Source organism: Pipistrellus hanaki, assembly GCF_964339955.1.
Source record: "Pipistrellus hanaki genome assembly, chromosome: 1".
Taxonomy (NCBI): Eukaryota; Metazoa; Chordata; class Mammalia; order Chiroptera; family Vespertilionidae; genus Pipistrellus; species Pipistrellus hanaki.
Window position 1 is genome coordinate 109,890,886 of NC_140503.1, and position 21,845 is coordinate 109,912,730.

Below are 21,845 nucleotides of genomic sequence, written 5' to 3' on the forward strand. Positions count from 1 at the left end.
AGTAGGGGAGTAGATAGGTGTCGATCAGGGTGGCAGGGGAGTGGTTAGAGGGTGATCAGGCTGGCAGACAGAAGCAGTTAGGGGTAATCAGGCAGGCGAGTGGTTGGGAACCAGCAGTACTAGATTGTGAAAGGGATATCCAATTGCCACCAGGATCGGGAGTAAACGGGCAGTTGGACATTCCTCAAGGGGTCCCAGACTGGAGAGGGTGCAGGCTAGGCTGAGGGACACATGCCTCTGTGCACGAATTTCATATGCCACACCTCAAGCAGTCTTATAAATTCTTCCCAATTATGCCAGAGTAGTTTCCTTCTCGAACACTACCCACTATACAACTGTTGGGTCCAAGCCCCTCTGCCTAGGCACATGTGTCAAACACAAGGCCCGCGGGCCAAATCCAGCCCGCCAGGCCTTGCAATGTGGCCCGCACCGCGCTGTCATCACTGCACTCCGCTGTCAGTTTATGACATTGTCAGTTTATGACTGTTCAGTAAACCATTCGGCCCGCGATTTAGGCTGGATTTTAGATTTTGGCCCCTTCTCTGATTGAGTTCGACACCCCTAGGGCCTGGACCTTCTTGAATGTCTGGTCTTAGACAAAGGAGCCATGAGAAGTGTGGGTATATAAGAATGAACCTTTATTGCAGAAACCAGTGGCCATAAGCCATCAGACAAAACAGCTCTTCACAGCAAAGCTCTTACAAGTGGCTGCACGCTGGCTGGTAAATACACATCTTTCCCACATAGGAGCATTAATCTCTGTACCCACAGCTATTATCTGAGCAGCTGTGTGCTGCCTCTAGACCTATAGCTGCTACATAGTAGTAGCATCTGAGCTCTCCCTTAGAGCTACAACTTCAGTAGCCTCTCCAGCCTCTCTGGCTCAGCAGCTTCTCCTGTCTCCCCTGCCCAGCACACTGGCTGGTCTTTGTAGCCTCACGCAGTAACCACCTCCGAGCTTCTCTCTCAGCACACTGGCTGGTTAACCTGGTAGCTATATCTGAGCTCTCTATGAGCTCTTACCCTTACATCATAGCAGTACCAGCTCTCAGCTCTATCTCTGCGCTCTAGCCTTTTCCCTAGCCTACTGGCTGGTTAACCACATGTATATTACTTCTTAGATCAAAAGGCCTCTGGCTAACAATGGCATCAATCATTTGTCTGTCGAAGGCACAGTGTACCATGAGATTGCTGTGGCCTTGCAGCTGTATTCAGAGCGGCCTTGGACATCCCGTCATATTCTCAACAAGGTCTCCACACTCTAATTGGCTTTGACTGTCTGGGACTCTGGCGTGGTTCCTCCAGCCATTAATTGGAAGTTTGCAGTGGAGAAGATAGGTTAAAGATATAAAATAAAATAAAAAATCTTGTATACTTGTTAAGTGTTGTAGGTCACCCATTTGACTTGCTACTACTGTTAAGATTTTAAGATTTTGTTACATTGCAAATTTCCCGTATTTTTGTTTATTAAAAAACAATAACATTAATAATAATCATAATCATGACAATACTTAGAAAGGATATTTATGAAATTATTTAGGAAAATGTTTAAAATTGAGAGCAGAGCCTTGCTCTATGGCAAGCCAAGGGACACAGGTGACTAAGGAGGAGGAAAGTGGGAAACCCAATCCCTGGGGCTTCAATTAATACCTGACCTGGAAGATGACAGCTATAAGAATCTTCCTGAGGAATGCCATGCCATATTGCCAGAGTTGAACCACTGAAATACTTATAGGGCCAATCGTATAACGTCATCCTCAAATGAATGGAAATTGGATTGTTTGAGTAGAAATTTTGAACAATTTCTCAGCTCCTATATATATTCCTTAAAATTGCCAGAGCTTAACATCTAAAAAAAAATTAGAAGTTGAATAATAGTATTTATGAATACCTACTTATGTTTCACATTGCATGATTCAGAAAAATATTTTTAATTTGAACTCTTAGGGCACCAAGTAATTGAATATTTTTATTAACTAACAGAATATAAATTAATAGTAATTCTCTTTCTGTATTCTGTTATTTTCCCTTAAATTTTAAATTCTAAAGGAATGCCTGGCCCTAAAATAATGGGGATGCAGCATAGGAAAAGGAAAAAGTAATTTTATTTATGTATAATAAATGTATTTAACATATTATATGAATATATTTAACATAATATATACATATTTAATATAATATGTAATCTATACAACAAAATGTGTTTCTAGTATAAGGTAGAACTACAGTTAAAACTAAACTTTGTCAATTTACTACTAACAATTACTGGTATCTCATTTTTTCAAATTTAAATTAAAGATATATTTTTAGGGTGTTAGAGAAAACTAGAGATTGTCAAAATAACATCTATTGCATAGGTTCCTGGCATTGCTAAATTCTTAGTTCATAAGAATTTTGCCCTGGTAGACTCTGAATCATTTTTGCTTTGTGATCATTGTTCTTCTAGGTAGTCTAGAAGCAGACTTAAGGTTTGTTGTCACCATCACCATTGATTCCTCTATTCTTGGATCTGAAAGACATTTCTGTCACATGCTGAGGAATTTGTCTTTCATGTGGCTAGTCACAGGCAGTGGCAATGATTTCTCAATGCAGAAAAACAATGAGGCAATTGGCAGTCCAGATCCTCAAAATTCTCTGCCTGCCATTGCTTACTCTTAGGGAAACAAATTGAAGTTTTCATTTTTGTCATATTCTGTAGTGAATCCCATTTGTTTTCTTTATGAGCTAGACTAGAAGAAATAATGACTCTCTCCAAATACCCAATTTGTGATTAAGTTTGGAGCACAATGATGAGACTAATTTGATTTTAGTATTTTCTAGGGTTCTGTAATTATTTTCCAAAAAACTTAAAAGCTGTTAATTTTATAGAAGGATGAGTCTATTTAGTATACATTCGGTCTAGAGGGGTTAAAATGATGTAATTAGCACTTATAGCTTAAGGAGTCCTGATCTTATGAGATACTGTGATAATTCATAAGAAACTAGTATGTTTTGGTTCAAAGAATCCTACAGGGTTCACTGACCACATGATATGTAGCTTCTGACACAAGTTTTATTTTAGAGGGGAAGAAGACCTAATCAAAGAGTTTAAGAATTAAATGCTATCCCCTCTTCATAGCATTAAAGTAGTATATAAAAAATGGTATCATAAAAGCATGCCTGGGAAATGTGTCTATCTTCTCTCTCTCTCTCTCTCTCTCTCTCTCTCTCTCTCTCTCTCTCTTAAATAGTCTATGGCCTAGCCTCCAAATTTTCTGGAGTAATAGTTTTTCACTAAAATTTACTGATTAGGTAGAGACATGATTCATTCTTTAGTTGGAGGCAGTTCAGGACATGGTATAGGATCCAGTAGAAAACCAGCAACTTCTGTATAAGATGTCACTTTCCTATCCAAGAAGGTGTAAGTGCAGCTCCTGGTATTCACTAAGTTGGGGTATCCAGATTAGTTCACAAAAGTGTTTTGTGAACAAAATATGATATTACTAAAATATTTTATTGACTGTAAAATATTTTCCAGGTATAGGTCAAATACTTGTCTTGAAAGATACTGTGTAGAACATAGTGGGGGGCATTGGGGGGAACATACATGGACAGGACACAGGTGTCAATGGCCTTGGATGGCTGTTTTAGACTTGGTGGCCCATGGATCCTCTCAGGCACACATGACAGACGTTGTCAAATGCTTTCTTTGAAAATAGTGTTGAGAACTTTAGATTTAGTGAAATGTGTGTGTTTTTCCCCATCAACAGTCTTTGAAGTTTTAGACTTAGATACTAATAGGTTATGTTTCTAAATTAAAACAATGAAAAGTATCCTAATAAAATTTGAAGATAGAAATGTGAAAACTTTCATGCATAAAATGAAAAAAATATATAGGGTCTCACTTAAAAATAAGTAAGAAAAGTCAGATTAGTATTTTGCTCTTATGTATTCAATTTTCTGTAAATTTAGCACCTTGATTTGAAAATGATAGAAAACAATTTCATTAAAGATAGTTATTTTACAAAAATAATTTATTTTATCTTTGTTTTAACATTAATATTTAAATTGCATTATCACTTTATTTAACTTTAAATTCTTATGAACATAATTACATTGATAATAAATGTCATTTTCTTTTGATGACACACTTTCTACCATTTTAATAGTATCTATCGCATATAAACAGATAACTTGAGTTTAAATTAAAAAATAAACTCTTTCCTTTAACTTGTTTACTAATACTTATCTAAATTCCTGCTATTTAGGAAACAATAATAGCTGCTTTCTGAAGCTAGCAGCTTTAGGATTTAATTTTCTTACCTTCCTTTAGGCTTTGGAGAGTCTTTGGGTGACTCAATAAAATTATAATAATGTGACAACATATGCTGAAAAATAATAAAAAATAGTTAAAACCTTTCATATTTAGAGCTTTTCATCAAAACCCATATGAGGTAGATATTATCTTCTTTTTATTAAATCCAGAGTAATCAATAAAATGCTAGTATGTTCAGCCCTAGCCGGTTTGGCTCAGTGGATAGAGCATCAGCCTGCAGACTCAAGGGTCCCAGGTTTGATTCCAGTCAAGGGCATGTACCTTGGTTGTGGGCACATCCCCAGTGGAGAGTGTGCAGGATGCAGCTAATTGATGTTTCTCTCTCATCGATGTTTTTAACTCTCTATCCCTCTCCCTTCCCCTCTGTAAAAAGATCAATAAAATATATTTTAAAATAATGCTAGTACATTCACTTTTCAGTTAATCAACTTAAACATAAAATAGTATTTCCTTCTAGTGGACAGGAATACAGCAATAACCAAGTATAGGGATGGAGGAAAAAAGGATAGGGGGATAAGTTCACATTAACACTGAAATCATAGATAATTCAAAATAGACAATGAAAGCAAATAATTCTAATAAATTAAAGGCTGATTTTAAATATATATATCACTTGTGTATTAAAACATTGTCCTATTTGGAATTAAAATGAAAATGACAGAAGGATTTTAACTATATTTTCTTTTTGAGGAAATTATTGGAATAGACATATGAATTAAAATATTTCACTTATGTGCATATTTGGAAATGTTTTTATATTTCATGGTTGTTGTGAGTATAATACTGGGATGTAATACAGTTGACTCTTGAATTATTGGGCTAGGGGAGCTGCCATCTCCCCCCCACCAGCTGGAAATATGGGTATAACTTTACTCCATCAGAACTTATCTACAATAGTTCCTTCTCATCCTCAGATTCAACCAACTGCATAAGGAAACAATATTTTCCATCAACGGTTTGAAATGTGAAAATACTGTTTTTCAAACTTAAATTGGTTGAATATCTGATGTGAAACCTAAAGATATGAAGCGCCAACATTATTTCTTCCAAAAAAAATATAAATGGACGTGCACTGTTCAAACCCATGTTGTTCAAAGGTCAGAGGTAGTAGTCTGTATTGTTTTAAAGTGCAAAGTAAGTGTATGATTTTAAAAAATCCTTATAGTTGCTTGGAAATGAAAGTCAAAATAATTACAAAAAATAGCATTTTAGGAAAATGATCAAATTTCCTGCCTTATTTTCTTATCATATCCATGATAGAGCAGAAATCAGACTGCTGTGGACTGAGGATTACGAAGCAAGTGCAGAAGTGTGGCTCATAGTGTGCATCATTATTTCTAATCATCAGACTGTAAAGGAAAGATAGGAAGATAATTGTTGTTGTTCTGTTTCCATGTTCTAATATGGGAGAGATTAAGCATGTTTACATGCTGTGGGGATTAACCTTGATTGACTTTGTTTAAAGAAGAGATTAGACAGTTTGAGAGATGCCTGCATATGTGGTACAGAAATTGGCAAAATTAAACTTGTAAAAGTGTGAACTAATGAAGAAAAAGGAAATAATAGAAAGTGAGAGATTTTAGGGAAGTCGATTTTATAAAAAATGATTTAGGAAAATAGTATAGTATTGGCAAAAAGTTACAGTTAGGATGGAAATACTGTGTGTTTTTTTGATTTATTTTAGGGAGAGGAAGATTGATGGGGAGGGAGGGAGGGAGGAAGGGAGAGAGAGAGAGAGAGAGAGAGAGAGAGAGAGAGAGAGAGAGAGAGAGAGAGAGAGAGAGAGAGAGAGAGAAGAAGAAGAAGAAGAAGAAGAAGAAGAAGAAGAAGAAGAAGAAGAAGAGAGAAGAGAAGAGAAGAGAAGAGAAGAGAAGAGAAGAGAAGAGAAGAGAAGAGAAGAGAAGAGAAGAGAAGAGAAGAGAAGAGAAGAGAAGAGAAGAGAAGAGAAGAGAAGAGAAGAGAGATGTGAGAGGAAAGCATCCATCGGTTGCCCTCTGTTGCCCTCAGCACACACCCTCACTAGGGACCATACCCATAACCTGGGCATGTGCCCTGACTGTGAATTGGACTGGTGCTCTTTGGTGCACTGCTGACACCCAACCAAGTGAGCCACAGTGCCTGGAGCTCATTTCAAAATTTTTGACATAACACATGTGTATAGTACTTCTAAAAGATGATGTCTTCCATTCTTTTTACTTTCTCTTTCCTGAGTTAGTAGTTTAAGATACTGTGTGATTCTTCTCCTCCCTTCCTTTTCCAGAATGATTCCCCAGTTAGACAAATTAAATATTATATTTAAAAGCATCATCCATACTTATTCCTCTAGTTGTTGAAAAATATTATTTGTTTTTTTTTACAATGTAAGTAATTATTCTTTGCAGTCCTGAGATGATGGTTTAATATTGCTAAAATGTTCAATTTTATACTTACTACTTCTCTTTATTTTTTACCCTAATTTGGTTTGACATATTAAGATCTTTTTGCTTCCTTTCAGTCAAACCTCACCTCATTCATTTTTGACCCCTTTGCTCTACAGCCATTCCTCATTCAAAATTCACCAATGCCATCTTGACTGTCAAAGATAATGACCTTTTGTCAATGCTCCTTGTCAGCTCTGCGGTGACACTGTTAGACATTTCACCATACTTGAGCAGTTCTTTATATATATATATTTTAAAGCACTACATTTTCTTTGTTTTCCTTCTAGGTATCAGACTTATAATCATACTACTATCATTCTTTGGCCTCTCTATGTATTGATAATTTATATTCCTCATGTTTCTATTATCCTCTTAGCTTCTCACTCTATGCTCTAAATGCTCTATTTTGAGATTTTTGTCTTCTAGGGCTATCATTCATCAATTGCCATTTAAATGTTCTAAATTTTTATGCTTTCGAATTGTTGGTCCAATCACTATCAGCATCTAAAGCTGGATTCTTTATCTTATCTCTCAGATCTTTATATTTTCCTCTCTCCTATCTGAGTTTCTGATATTACTATATGTAATATAATGGCTATAAGGTCAGAGGTATTAGGCAGAGGAGTTATCAACAACTAGAGGATTAATTATGGGTGAGGCCTTTAGATAGAATATTTAATTTAACTGTCAAACTGGGGGATCATTCTGGAAAAGGAAGGAAGGGAAATATTCACATAGTACCTTAAAGTACTAACTCAGGTAGGAAAGAGAAAGTAAAAAGAATGGAAGACATCATCTTTTAGAAGTACTATACACAAGTGTTATATCAATAATTTTGAAATGAGCTCCGGGCCGGGACTGGTTTAGCTCAATGGATAGAGCGTTGGCTTGGGGACTGAAGGGTCCAGGGTTCGATTCCGGTCAAGGGCATGTACCTTGGTTGCAGGCATATCCCCAGTGGGGGGTGTGCAGGAGGCAGCTGATCGATGACTCTCTCTCATTGATGTTTCTAACTCTCTATCTCTCTCCCTTCCTCTCTGTACAAAAATCAATAAAATATATTTTTTAAAAAAAGGAAATGAGCTCCGGGCACTGTGGCTCACTTGGTTGGGTGTCAGTAGTGCACCAAAAATCACCAGTTCAATTCACAGTCAGGGCACATGCCCGGATTGTGGGTATGATCGCTGGTCAGGGTGGGTGCTGGAGGCAACCGATGGATGTTTCCCTCTCACATTGATGTCTCTCTCTCTCTCTCTCATCAATAAAAAACACCCATATTAAAAAATTAAGCAGAAGAGAGTAAAAATAATAAGCAGAAGAGACTAATTATTGTCAATGTCCTTTAGCTAATGTAGGATGTAGGAAAGTAAGAAGTGTTCTATGAAAGTATATAATCTATTAGATAATAGAACAATGGAAGAAAATGTAATTATTGTTATGTTTGTTTTACAAGCAAAACTGAGAAAAGAATGAAAGAATAATTTAAAAAAACCTGAATGACTGCTAAGAGAATATTATTAAGCAACAATGTCAACTCTATTATCTGTATCTGGCAATGGTAGAGAAGTAAAATGTGAGATGTCTTCTATCCCTTAGTCTCTGTACGTCTCTGTCTATCTCTCCACACAATCTAGAGTATGTAAGATATGTTGGTGCAGGGTGGTTTACTGATCCCTCACCAGGGCTTCTAAAAAGGGTCTGATAAGAATCCCTCTCTCCACATTACCTATCCCAGGAGATCTGTGATCTGCACCAAGAACTTAAGTTATCTTGAACTTCTGTAGAAGATGACAAAATTTGCCTGGTAACTTGAATTCCCAGATAATAGTTGGATTAGATATTTGAGGGATTCACCAAATCACCAAACTCTTATTTATGACTAGAGGCCTGGTGCCTGAAATTTGTGCATGGGTGTGGTCCCTAGGCCTGGCTGGCAACCAAAGCCTGAGTGTCTGGTGTGAATGGGAAGGTCCCGTGGACCTCTGCCTGTCCCCTCTTCCTGAATCATCAGGCTCCTGCCCGGCCTCCTCAGTGCCTGGGAGCCTAGTGGTGCCCCCCACCCCTGCTGCCAATGCCCAATGTGTTCCCGCTGCCCCCTGGTGATCAGCACACATTATAGCAAGTGGTCTAACCCCCCCCACACACACACACCCCCATCCCCCGGTTGAGGGGACAATTTGCATATTAGGCTTTTATAATATAGGATTCTTAGAGGAAAGAAAACTCATAATACTAAACTTATTACTTGCAAGTAACAACAGTACATTCTTTGGTAACAGTGCCTGCTACTGAAAAATGATTCTTCCTCAAAAACATTTTGCTTTTAAGTCCTTGCTCTCACAAGCCTTCCATTATTTGATCTCAGAGCCACTCATCTCAAGCCTCTCCCCCCTGCAAATAATGTAGGGTTCGTGGAGGTTAAGAGAGTATCTTCTATTTTAAAATAATCTTCTTTCACCTAAATAAAGTATAAACTTCAGTGTATCTTAAGATTTTCTCCCTCACCTTCACATTCAGTTAATCTACAAATCTTTCTAGCAAGGTCTCTCACATAGGTCTCTCCCCTCCTTTCCATTCCCAGGACCTTGCCGTTACAGAGACATAACGGCAAGGTGAAAGAGTGGTACTAGTGTCAAGGTTCAAAATAAACTATAAACTGCATGAACCCCATTTACTGTAGTTATTTCCTAAATGCTGCAGGCAGCCTTTTACAGACATGCTTTTGAACACATTGTTTCCTCTCTCTGGAATGTCCTTTTCCTTTAGTTCCCACCACATGCAACCTTCCAAGCTACATTAAATGTCTGACTTTGTGAAACATATTGGAATCCCCCAGGCAGATTTAGTCACGCTCTGCTTTGTCCTCTTACAATACTTTTGACTTTCTTCTGTTAGAGTACCTATCCTGTTCAACTATAATTGTTTTTTAAAATAGATTGGATAGACCAGATAGGCTCTATGCTGGAAGCTACAGTTTGTAGCACTAATCTTCATGTCCCCAGAACACAGTCTTGAGTCTGATCTATAGCAGTCTCTCAAAAATATATGAGATAAAAGGCTGAAAATATTCCTGGTTCTTGCCATTAGAGAATAACTTATTTGTGTTCTTTCTCTAACATAATACAGACAGAATTTGGTTTAACTTTCAAAAGTATATTCTAACAAGATAAGGGAATGTCTCTCTTTTGCCCTTTTAAGCTGAACTCTTGAACCCAAAGCCAGCTTATTCAAATTAAAGGAGATGATAAAATTAGTGTTAGGAAAGATTTTATGTAATGGGATTTGGTTTACTGCATGAGAATTTGGATGAATAAGAGTCTCATGCAATATTTTAACATTTTAATTTATTACTGACTCTACAGGGCAAAGGGGGTCATAGCCCTTAGTCCAATTTTAGGATGATGAATTGAGGATTTTTCCAAAAAGGCAGAAGATAAAATGCCTTGCTTCAGATATAGTATTGCAGACTGCATTTATGTTTAAAGGGAGTAAATTCATTGCCACAATAATTGATCTTGTGCTAAAATAGAAGGTTGATGTCATTATAGTGATATTTTTTAAAACAAATTATAAATTAATTACTAAATACCTACTCTGTGATCTGAATTATGCCATATGGGACAGACGCCAAAAAGATGCTCCACCTGGCAAGGTACTAATTAATATCAGGTTAGAACGTTCAGAGGAAAGAGAATAACTGGAAGTACATATCTCCTGGGAAAAAAAAATAAAAGAAATCATTGCTAAGTAATTCAATAAGGTATCATTAACATTGGCCCATATATCAGTCTGGTAATTATAGCTGAGAGAACATCATGAACAAAGATTGTTAAAATTTTAAGTACCCAGAGCCCAGTCTCAATAGATCACTGGGGTGAGTGGTCAACAAAAAGGAGATGAGTGCATGTGCAGTGAAATCAGGTTGATGTAGGCAAGGTGTCTATCAGTAGTTAGCAGAGATCATTGGCTAGACTCTAGAGGGTCTGGAGCCACTATAAGCCTGTGAAAATTTTGGGGTACATAATTCCCCAAACAAAAGAGTTCTCTCTCTTAGCTCTTGCCTCTTGGCTCTTGTGTCCCTCTTGCAATTACCCATGTTCCCTCCGTAGTAGCCATATGACCCTGCAGACCCCCATGTAATGGACTGATGGGCTGCAGTGGGGAACACAAACCAAGCTAGGCTGATGCTGGGTTGGACTGTGCAGACATGGAATGAAAACTCTGGGCAACGTCTTTAATCAAAGCCCTGCTAAAGGCACATCTAGACTTCATCCTTGACAGGACCAAAGGAAATGGGAACTTGGAAACTCAGAGGTATAATTCCATGGAAATAAAGTTTTCTATAGTATCTCATCCTCCTGTACAAGTATCAAAAATTATTTTTCTCATGACATCCCGAGAAGCCCACTTCCTCAAGCAACTGGTGGGGATGAGGAGAGCTCCCACGGAGAATATGATGACCTTTTGTCAGAGCACCTAAATGCCATGTAGTGGGATAGGAACTCTGTGAAATGTCATCAGGAGATATTATATTCATCAGGAGATATTATATAATTTCTAAGGCAGGAAAAAATCATGAAGAGAATAAAAAAATTCAAAATATTTTGTCCGTTGTAAGATTTCATGAATTTGGCAGAAATTGAAGGCAGGATGGTGAATGGGGACAATGTTATACTGGTTAAGTTTGGGGCAATTACACTGATTATATTGTTGATCTAGTTGTGGTGTTGTAACTTTTTCATGAACAGTTTCTGAATCTTTTTTTATTGCCATAGTCTAGTCCAAATCTAATGTGGGATTTATTTGGAACCCTAATTTAATTATAATCAGGCTAGATTTTTAATAACATAAAGTAGCAAAAAGATCAAATGACCACTGATTCTTGTCTCATTTAGGCCACAACTAGCTTCAGACCTGTAGCTAGGTCACTTGTTGTCAGGGTAAAATATTTATTTTCCTTCTATCATTCTAAATTCTCTGGCTGGATTAGTAATCAAATGATCCCAAAACAGATTATCCTAATTAACCTAATTATCCTAAAACATAACCAAATTTATTAAGTATGTACACACAAGGGTCTGATAAGAATGTGAGACCCTAGGACAGATAAGGAGTTAAGGTTTATATGCCATTTTGAACTAAGGAGAAGGGATTGTTGTAGTTTAGGGCTTCAAAGGAGAGGAAGGCACTTCACATGGAGATTGAAAAGCAAAAGCTTGGTTAACAATTGTTTTCTGGGCCATCTCTAATAATGGGTCACAGAGAGACTAGATTATATCCTATCTAATAAGAGGGAATATGCTAATTGATTGCCATACCCTCAAAGACAGTGGCCCACAGTTCCCTCATCCCCACTGCGATGGCAGGCACAAGGCAAAGCTGTGTGCCTGTCTCTGGAGTCCCCCAGTCCCTTCAGCTCCCAGCTTCCCAGGGCCAGCCCAAGGTGCAGGCAAGCCCCAGATGGCAGCTACCCAGCCACCCAGGGTTGCTCAAGGCTCAGGTTACCAGGGCCGGCTGAGGCTTGCAGTTCAGGCAGTGGCAGCAGCAGAGGTGTGATGGGTGTCACCTTCCCCTGATCGCCAGGTCGCCTCCCACCCTGAGGGCTCCTGGACTGTGAGAGGGGGCAGGCCATGCTGAGGGATGCTCCCCTCCAATGCATGAATTTTCATGCACCGGGACTCCAGTTACACTAATAGATATCTATGCTGATAGTCCCCTTCCCTGGGCTGGTACTCCATCTAAATTCCTTTAGGCAGATAGGGAGATGGTCAAATTTTCCCCCCTGTGTCTTTGTTTCTTAAAAATAACCAGCTTAAAACGATCACTATCCCAAAGGCACATTTTGGGATAGCAAGTCCTGTTTCCTCTCAATGTTCTCAGACTTTACTTCTAATTTGAAAATAACAGCATTGTACCTGGATGAGTTCTAAGAACTTTTAAGTTGAATTTTCTGCAGAACAAAGTAGTTAATGGAAGCTTCCAAAATATTCACCTTATCATCGAGCATTTGAAGTAGTGAACATTTTGAATAAACATTTTGTTTATTTTCAGTTACAGTTGACATGCAATATTATATTAGTTTGAGGTATACAGTATAGTGATTAGACACTTTTATTCCTTATGAAGTGATCACCTTGATTATGTTAGTACCCATCTGGCACCATAAATAGTTATTACAATACTAGAGGCCCGTTGCATGAAATTCATGCATGGGTAGGGTCCCTAGACCTGGCCAGTGATCAGGGCCATTAGGTTCCCTGCCTCCCAGCCTCTCCACTTCCTCCTTCTCTCAGCACCTGAACACTGCAAGGGTCCCTCCCCCCCAATCCTCCTGCTCCTCACCTCCTCATCTCCTCCTTCCCTTGCTCCCTCAGCGGCAACTGGTCACCTGCTATGTTCTACGCTGCCCCTGGTGGTCATCACATGTCATAGCAAGTAATCAAACTTCCTGTCTCGCTTTTATATACACTGAGTGGCCAGATTATTATGATCTCTCAATGTATAATAATCTGGCCACTCAGTGTATATATGTATTAGAGGCCTGGTGCATGAATTTGTTCATAGGTGAGGTCTGGCCAGCCTGGCCAGGGGGTGGGGACATGGGTGGTTGGCTGGCCTGACTGCTGGTCAAACTCCTGGTCAAGGGGACAATTTGCATATTAACCTTTTATTCCATAGGATATACACTGAGTGGCCAGATTATTATGTATTCAGAGATCATAATAATCTGGCCATTCAGTGTATATATAAAAGGCATTTTACCCTTTTATATATATATATAGATTATTGACTATATTCCTTATGCTTTACTTTATATTCCTTTGACTATTTTTAAAATTGGGAATTTTTTTCTTCTTAATTTCTTTAACTTTTTTACCCCATCTCCCCAACATGAGTTACTTAGCACACATTTTAATTCATAGGAGCAAACATTCATCTTTGACACTTATAATATGGAGAGTACTTCATCCTCCTATAAAATGGGTGGTAGCTTCATGATGATTATACTATAATACCTTTTCCAAGAATGTGCTAAAATCTAGAAAAAAGTAGCAGAAAATTAACCCTTGTAAATGAACACAATGTGCAGACTATATAATTTAAATATTTTAAATAAGCTACTTATTTGCATAATGGTATTTTGGAAAGATATATCTTAAAATAGCAATACTACTCATTGACTTGAAATTAAAACAAAAATAACAAGTATAAATTTGTCTGGAAAGGATGTCATGTTACTGTATAATTAGATCTATTTATAAACATGTGGGCTATCACTTATTAAGTTAAAACTGGCACTGATATATATTTCAAGGTAAAGGACCTATATTTTCTATTAAACAATTTTCTATTTATATTTTGCAAATGTTTATTGACTTCATCGGTTTGTTATCTATAGTGTGTATACAGTTGTATAGGACAGATCTTTTTAAATAAGTAACTCCTTAGAATCACTGGTCTAAATTGAAGTTTAAATGTGATCTAGGGAATAAGTTGTAGGGAACATTGTATGACGTACTATATCAGAATACCTAGAGAAACACTACAGATAAGGATTTCTAATGTTATAAAACTAAATAAATGTATTCAAAGACATGGCAGACAATTTTTGATAAGTTGGTTCCATAGACCAAAAAGGCATTTGATTTAAGCATCATTTAAATTTTTAAATCAGTGCAATGATGCATAGCATGAAGTTCAGTTATTTGAAAAAAGTTGAAAAGAAAAGACTATTTATCCCTTCAAGTATTTTTCTTTAGTCCACAAATATTTAGAAGACCCAGGAAATTATGTCTGAGAATCTGATCTACATAGCACAGTTCTGTCATCATCTCAGCTGTTTAGTAAAAATGCAGATTCCTGAGGTTTTCTACATATATAACTCAGGTTTCTGTATCTATCTCTGAGTCTGTATTTTAAACAAGTTCCTGGGGATTATATTATGCATACTGAATGTAAAACCTACTTTCTAAACATACTCTACATTTTATCCTACTGTTGGAAATTTTTATGTCATTTGATGCTGGGTATTGGAGAGTGGAATCCTGAATTTGAAGGCTGAAGAATAGGACTCTACTTGGGTATCCAGAAAGAAACTGAAAAAACCACTTGTTTTATTATCCATAAGTAGCTTTCTATCTTTCAGATTCTGTTTGAAATTGAAGGGGATAATAAAAATGGCCTTTTCTATTATTGAAATCTCTGAGTATTCTATACATTTGTGTCATATAAAATAAAGTTTAACATAGTGAAATCTTTCTTACTGTGTTTTTATAGATTTAAGAGATGAAGGGAGAGGGAGAAAGAAATAGAAACATCAATGATGAGACAGAATCATTGAATGGCTACCTCCTGCATGCCCCCTACTGGGAGACTGAGCCTATAACCTGGTCATGTGCTCTGACCAGAATAACACTATGACCTCCTGGTTCAAGCACTGAGCCATCCATCCATATGGGCCGGGGGATACTTTTTATTTTCAGAATATGGATTTTCCCAGAAGGTTTCCCCCCCACCCCATAAATTGGACTTACAATCATTTTATGTCTTTCATAAAATCACTATTTATTATCTAATTCTGTAGGATTTATGATACTTTTAAAGTTAAAATAAGAATTTCAAATATGCCTGCATTAATTTGTAAGCAACCACAGCCTCTACTAATAATACTGCTCTTTAGATTGAGATTGCTATCAAGACATTCTTGAGATTACTACTGTTCTTACCTGTAGGTATATATAGCCTTTCCACTTGCCTTTAATTAAGATAACTCTTTCTCTCTCACTCCCAACTATATTATAAACAAAAATACTGCATTCCCAAATAGGGATGATATCCAATTTGCAGCTAGCAAATGATGGTAATCTCCTTGATGACAGAAAATATTTAAGTTTATCATGATGTGAAGTGCACATTTTTATATATGGTGCGTTTCCAGTGATATGTGAACCGATGAGTGATCATCAAGTTTTATTGACTTGCGGGACACTGAACTAGGAGAAAAATTATTTATATTGGTCAACTTTATGAGAACTACATCTCTTTTGAATCAGAATTTTATATTTAGGCATCAATGGTTTATTGACTTCTTCAGTGGCTTAATTCAATGACCATATTTTGATCATATTAGTATAGTAATCTATAAATATTGAAAACTAAGTGGTGCACTAACCGGTTTGGCTCAGTGGATAGAGCATTGGCCTATGGACTGAAGGGTACCAGGTTCAATTCCAATCAAGGGCATGTACCTCGGTTCACCAGTAGGGGGTATGCAGGAGGCAGTTGATAGATGTTTCTCATCTATGTTTCTAATTCTCTATACCTCTCCCTCTCTGTAAAAAATCAATAAAATATATTTTTTAAAAAGAAGAAAACTAAGTGGCTTGCAATTTCTGATAACTAAATCTTCTCATTTTTTAGCTTCCAGAGGGCTTATAAAATTGATAGAAAAATGAAAGTGTCTTCACTTCAAATTCATTTTTTCTTACCAATAGTTTTCCTTTGCACTAACTAGTATTTGGGCAACATCCTTTATTATATTAAAATCTGCATTTCAGAAAGGAAAGGACTCCTTACATTTTAACAATCAATTTTGATTATGTAGTTTTGTAATGATGGTGATTTTCTGAGTCACCAGTTTCCTGTCCACCACTTTGTTTTTCCTTGACACATTAAAAATGTATTGGTGAGTTTTCAATAAATTCCAAAGTTTTTGCCCAGCAAAGTTTTTAATCCCTTGGGGATTCTAAGAGTGGTATACTTGATAAACTCTACTTTGGTAAAATCTAATCAGAATTGCTTTTATAATGAGGATGATTCATGGGAAGATAGTATACTTATCTTTTTATGTATCTTCTCTCTCTTCCTGACTCAACAGCTCCCCCAACGGTTCGTATTGTGCACTCAGGGTTGGCCTGTAATATTGAGGAGGAGCGCTACTCTGAAAGAGTCTACACTATAAGAGAAGGAGAAACCCTAGAATTGACCTGTTTGGTCACTGGACACCCACGTCCACAGGTGAGTCCTGAACTGTGACATTGGGGAAAACTAAGTTTGTGTTTGTTTTAAATTCAAGCATGGGGGTGTAATATATTGATTGCTAAACATTCATTGAAGTATTCATGTGGATTAAATAAAAAATTGAAATTTTTGTTTTTCCATTGTGAAACATTTGGAAAAGACTTTTAAGGAAGCTATTGAAAACAAAACTACAAAAATATTTCAGTAATATAATTGAGTAATATAATTCATATGGCAATTGGTTATGTTGGAATGTGGAACATGATTTCATGATGATATAATTGCTGCTGAGGAAGCACTTGTTCTAAAACCTGTGATGGATGAGGTCATGTTTACTATCCTTATTTGTTATATTCATAGAAACTTTGGGAAAAAAGTTTTGGCAGGTGCTATATGCATTCATATTTTCAGAGTCATCACCTACAGCTTTTGTAAGCTATTTAATAGCAGAAACAGACACTGGGACTTTCAAAGTGCACTAAAATTAGAAATAACGAGCAAAGGAAAGCCTTGTAGGAGTGAGAAAAAGGTTAGCTATAAGAAAATATAGTAGGTTATGCATTTATAATGTAAAAATTTACCTCAGATACAGAATATTCAGATGCTTTATTCATTAATTGCCAATTTTTATTGTCATATATTTAACCTGACATAGTACAAAATGTACATTAGTAATCAACTCAAACACTATGATATAACCTCTTATTTGGTAGAAAAAGTTACATGTTTTAAGTTTTTGTGTTACAGAGAAAAAACACACCAGCTAACACAACTAAATAAGGGAAAGTAAAGAGCAATGTGGAAAGGGGGAATAAAGAGTGATGGAAGGAGACTGGAACTTGGGGTGATGAATATACATACAATATGTTGTATTCTAATACTGATGATGTATTGTAGAATTTCAACTCTGAAAACTATAGTTTTATTGACCAATGTTTTTCCAAATAAATTCAATTAAAAAAGAGAAATGTGGAGATTTCATGACCAATCATTTTAAGTTTGTCTTTTGCTCCTGTCTTTCTTTATTTTTTAATTTAATTTTATTATTATTATTTTTAATTTATTCATTATGGTATCATATAATTGTCCTCATCCCCCCATTCCCATCCCAAACCCTTCCCTACATATTCCCCCGCCCCCCCTCCTGTTGTCCATGGCCACTGACGAGGCCCATATGCATGCACACATTTATGCCCCCTTTGGTTGTTCTCTTCCCCTTACCCCCACCTTCCCCTACTTTCCCTCTGAGGTTTGAGAGTCTGATCGCTGCTTTTCTTTCTCTGGGTCTGTTTTTGTTCATCAGTTTATGTTGTTCATTATTTCCTCTAGATGTGTGAGATTATGTGATCCAAGAAATACCCTTGTAAGAACCTAAACTGCGACAAGCCATAATGGTTATGCTGAGAGGCAAATGAATCAGTCTGTAGTGAGCTCCTTTCTGGGCCAACAGTTATTTTGAGTCTCAATTTCAATGTCAAATAGTTCCTTATGTGTACATATCAGCCATGATATTTCAGATCTGGTTGGTGGACAAATGGTGGTGATGCAGATCCAACAGCTCCTGTCTTTCTTAATGCTTAATACTCAATGATGCTATGATGCTACCTTTTTGATCCTGAAGAAAAAATAAAAATAAGCATATGAACTTCAAAGAATGAACAGATTGATAGAGATCATTATTCTTAAAACCAAAATGGTAAAATAGGTTTTATAAAACTCATATTGTTAGTAATATGGAAAACCATAAAAATAATCTAGGAAGTAATTAAAAATATTAAAAATATTGTAATTTATTATGGCTAAAATTGAAGATTATAACATTTACTATTAACTGAAAATTGATTAAAGATTGAAATTGACTTAATAAAATTGATTTCTGCAAATTTGACCCATTATAATAAGACTTGGTAGAAAAATATTGCAAACATGGACATGTAAGGACTGAAGTAATAATTATTAAAAGTTGATATAGACAAAGAAGCTGATATGCAAAGCATTCTTATTTTTAAATGAATAGAGAAAACAATGGAGGCCAGTGAAACATTTTTATTAAAATGTAGGGAGCAGGGTGGAGGAAGTCAATGGGGAAAAGGGAGGGCATCTATAATGCTTTCAACAATAAAGTTAAATTTTTAAAAAATAATAAAAATATATAGTTTTCAATAAAAACAAATTCATATTACATATAAGCATTTGACATAAATTTGTATTTCTCAGTGAAGCTTTTCTAATATTTTTGTTTGAACATTTTATAAATTAATGTGAACAAAGTTCATGAAATTTCTCAATAAAATTGGTAGTATTATAGGTGTAAAATAATTCATTTATATACATATTTCAAATGTAACATATCAAATATTATGCATTTAAAAACATCAGGTTTACTCACATTATATTTATTGAGTATTCTAAATTGTAAGTTGTAATGTTGCATTGTACGAAGTAGATTACCCCAATGTCCAGGAAAGATATATTTATTAAATATAGTTGCTTGCATAAGTATTCTTAATATTCTTAATGAGAGTATGAAAAAATGATACTTAAAATAGTAACAAATGAACTGATTCAAATTAAAAAAAAACATAGAATTAACTCAAGAATATTATCTCAAATAAAATTTAGTGTACTTATAATTTAATTATAATATTTGTGCTTATATTCATAGAACAAAAATTCCAGAATAAAAAAAAATTGGGATCAAAACCAGCTTTGTAAGAGGCAGCTTATGGCAAGAGAATATTTATTATGCTCCCATTCTTCCCACACTGAATGTGCCAAATCCTGTACCTTCTAGACTCCAAATTTTACATAAAAATGCAACTTATTATCTGTTTTTAAGTCATCCAAGCTGTTCTGCTTTTTCTATCTCCATCCTTATCTTCCCTTAATATTAGAAATTTCTTATTTTATTCATACAGCATCCCTTTCATGATGAAGTGCATTCTTTGATCTCTAGCCAACCCAAAATAAGTTATGGTATAAAGGACTAAAATGTTGCCTTATTTATTTTTCCTAAGCAATTCCATGTTTGGAAACATTTCACTTTGCTCTGTTCTTAATGAAAATTTATTGTTTCAGTATTATCACTTCTGCATTCTAGAAGTAATTCATGTGTTTGCAGGTGAATCAGTTTCAGCTCACACATCTGGTTTGAAAAATTAACTGGGCCTTTTCTTTGTCAATAAACTATAAGGAAGGCTGGTAGAACAGCTGGGCCTTGGCAGCCTGGCCAAACACTGAAGGGCATGCTGCTGGCAGCTGGTCCTGAGGATGATTTTTGTTGGCTGATACTGTGAAGCTGGAATGGTTTTCTTGCTGCTTTGTCTAATCTGCGTATGATAAGAGTTGGAAATGCAGTAGAAGAGAGAATTTCCTCATTCACTCTCCAGGAGAGTTCGTAGTCTGTTGCATATTCCTGTGGCAGTGAGAGTCACAATGATTTCCATTTTCAGAGATATCCAAAAAAACGTTTCCCCCAAATTTTTCAAAAAAAATTTTAAGAACATATAGTTGGCAATGTGTATGATCTGAGGATGTTGATGTATCCAAGGGAAATACACTACAAGCAATACAATAGTTAAGAGCACAATATTGGAACCAGACTGCATGGGTAGTTGACCTTGGGAACCAGACTGCATGGGTAGTTGACCTTGGGAACCAGACTGCATGGGTAGTTGACCTTTCTGCTCTCTACACCTCAGTTTTCTTATTTACATGATAGAGATGATGGTATGATGGTATTAATAATACCTTTATCATAGACTCCTTTTGATAATTAAATATGTATTTTAACTACATATGGACATATATTGTTTTATATATATGTATATTTAGCACATAGCAATATATTGTCACATAATAAAACATATGTTGGCTTTATTATTTTAAAGTAATTTATGATTAGGCTTTATTATTTTAAAGTAATTTATGATTAGGCTTTAAGTCTTAGAGTTGAATGTAGGTACTAAAATAAGATATCAAAAATGTTTCTTAGCATTTTTAGAGTTCACTTTAAATCAGACTAATTTAAATAAATTTTAATATTTTGTGTTTTAATGTTCTGGATAGCTTTTTATTTCTCTTTATTAACTTTTTTTCTTTACCTTGCAAGGACTAGAATTATGTTCAGATTACCTGCTTTAATGAGAGTTTATTATAAAGCTGTATGAGGTTTAAGAAAGAAAGGAGGTATTTGCCAGTAAATCTACCAATCTAATGCTACCTCTAGACATCCATAAATTTAGGATTCATCTACTCATTTCATTTTCCCTTTCTTCCTTCCTTCCTTCCTTCCTTCCTTCCTTCCTTCCTTCCTTCCTTCCTTCCTTCCTCCCTTCCTTCCTTCCTCCCTTCCTTCCTTCTTTCCTTTCTTCCTCTTTCCCTTCCTCCCTTCCTTCTCTATCTTTCTCTCTTTCACTTGATATTATCATACCAACAATAAATTAATTGTGGGTATAGTAAAAGATTTTAACAATAGGATGTTTAACATGAATGTTTCCTTTCACTTTTCCACCCATTTCAGTGATAAATATTAGAGTTTGGTATATACCTTTCCATCCTGTTCAGTGCATCTGCATAAGTATAATTATACTAGAGGCGCACTGCACAAAATTTGTGCATGGGGGATTCTGCACCCTCTCCAATATGGGACCCCTCTGGGGATGTCCGACTGCCAGTTTAGGCCCAATCACCTGCCTGATAACCCCTAGCTCTCCCCATTGCCAGTCTAATCATCCCTAACTGCCCCCCCCATGGTCCTGGTCACCACCAACTGCCCCCCTCTGCTGGCCTGGTCACCCCCAACTGACATCCCTGCCAAGCCTTGTCACCCCACACAGCCTGCTGTTTGGTCATCCATCTGGTTGTTTCAGTTGTATTGGCCTCTATATTTTTATACATTAGGACATGTTCATTCATTTTTTAAAAATTAAATAATGAAAAGTATTATTCCATGAGTAGAATTTTTCAGTTGTCCATGTGATCAAATGAACAAGTGTAGATCCAGCCACTCATTCTCAATGTGTGCTGCCTGGAAGTAACGTGTTAACAATGAACATTCTCAGGCCACCACATCAGAAACTCTACTTTGG

The 21,845-nt window shown here is 36.2% G+C and overlaps 1 protein-coding gene across 2 annotated transcripts in view; it reads left to right on the forward strand.

The window, feature by feature from the left end:
• MDGA2 (MAM domain containing glycosylphosphatidylinositol anchor 2) overlaps positions 1 to 21,845 on the forward strand; it is an 865,112-nt gene that overhangs the window by 384,391 nt on the left and 458,876 nt on the right. For both annotated transcript variants that reach the window (XM_084885031.1, XM_084885032.1), the window contains exon 2: positions 16,613 to 16,752. In XM_084885031.1, coding sequence (XP_084741157.1) covers positions 16,613 to 16,752 — 140 coding nt within the window. The remainder of the gene's footprint in view (positions 1 to 16,612; positions 16,753 to 21,845) is intronic.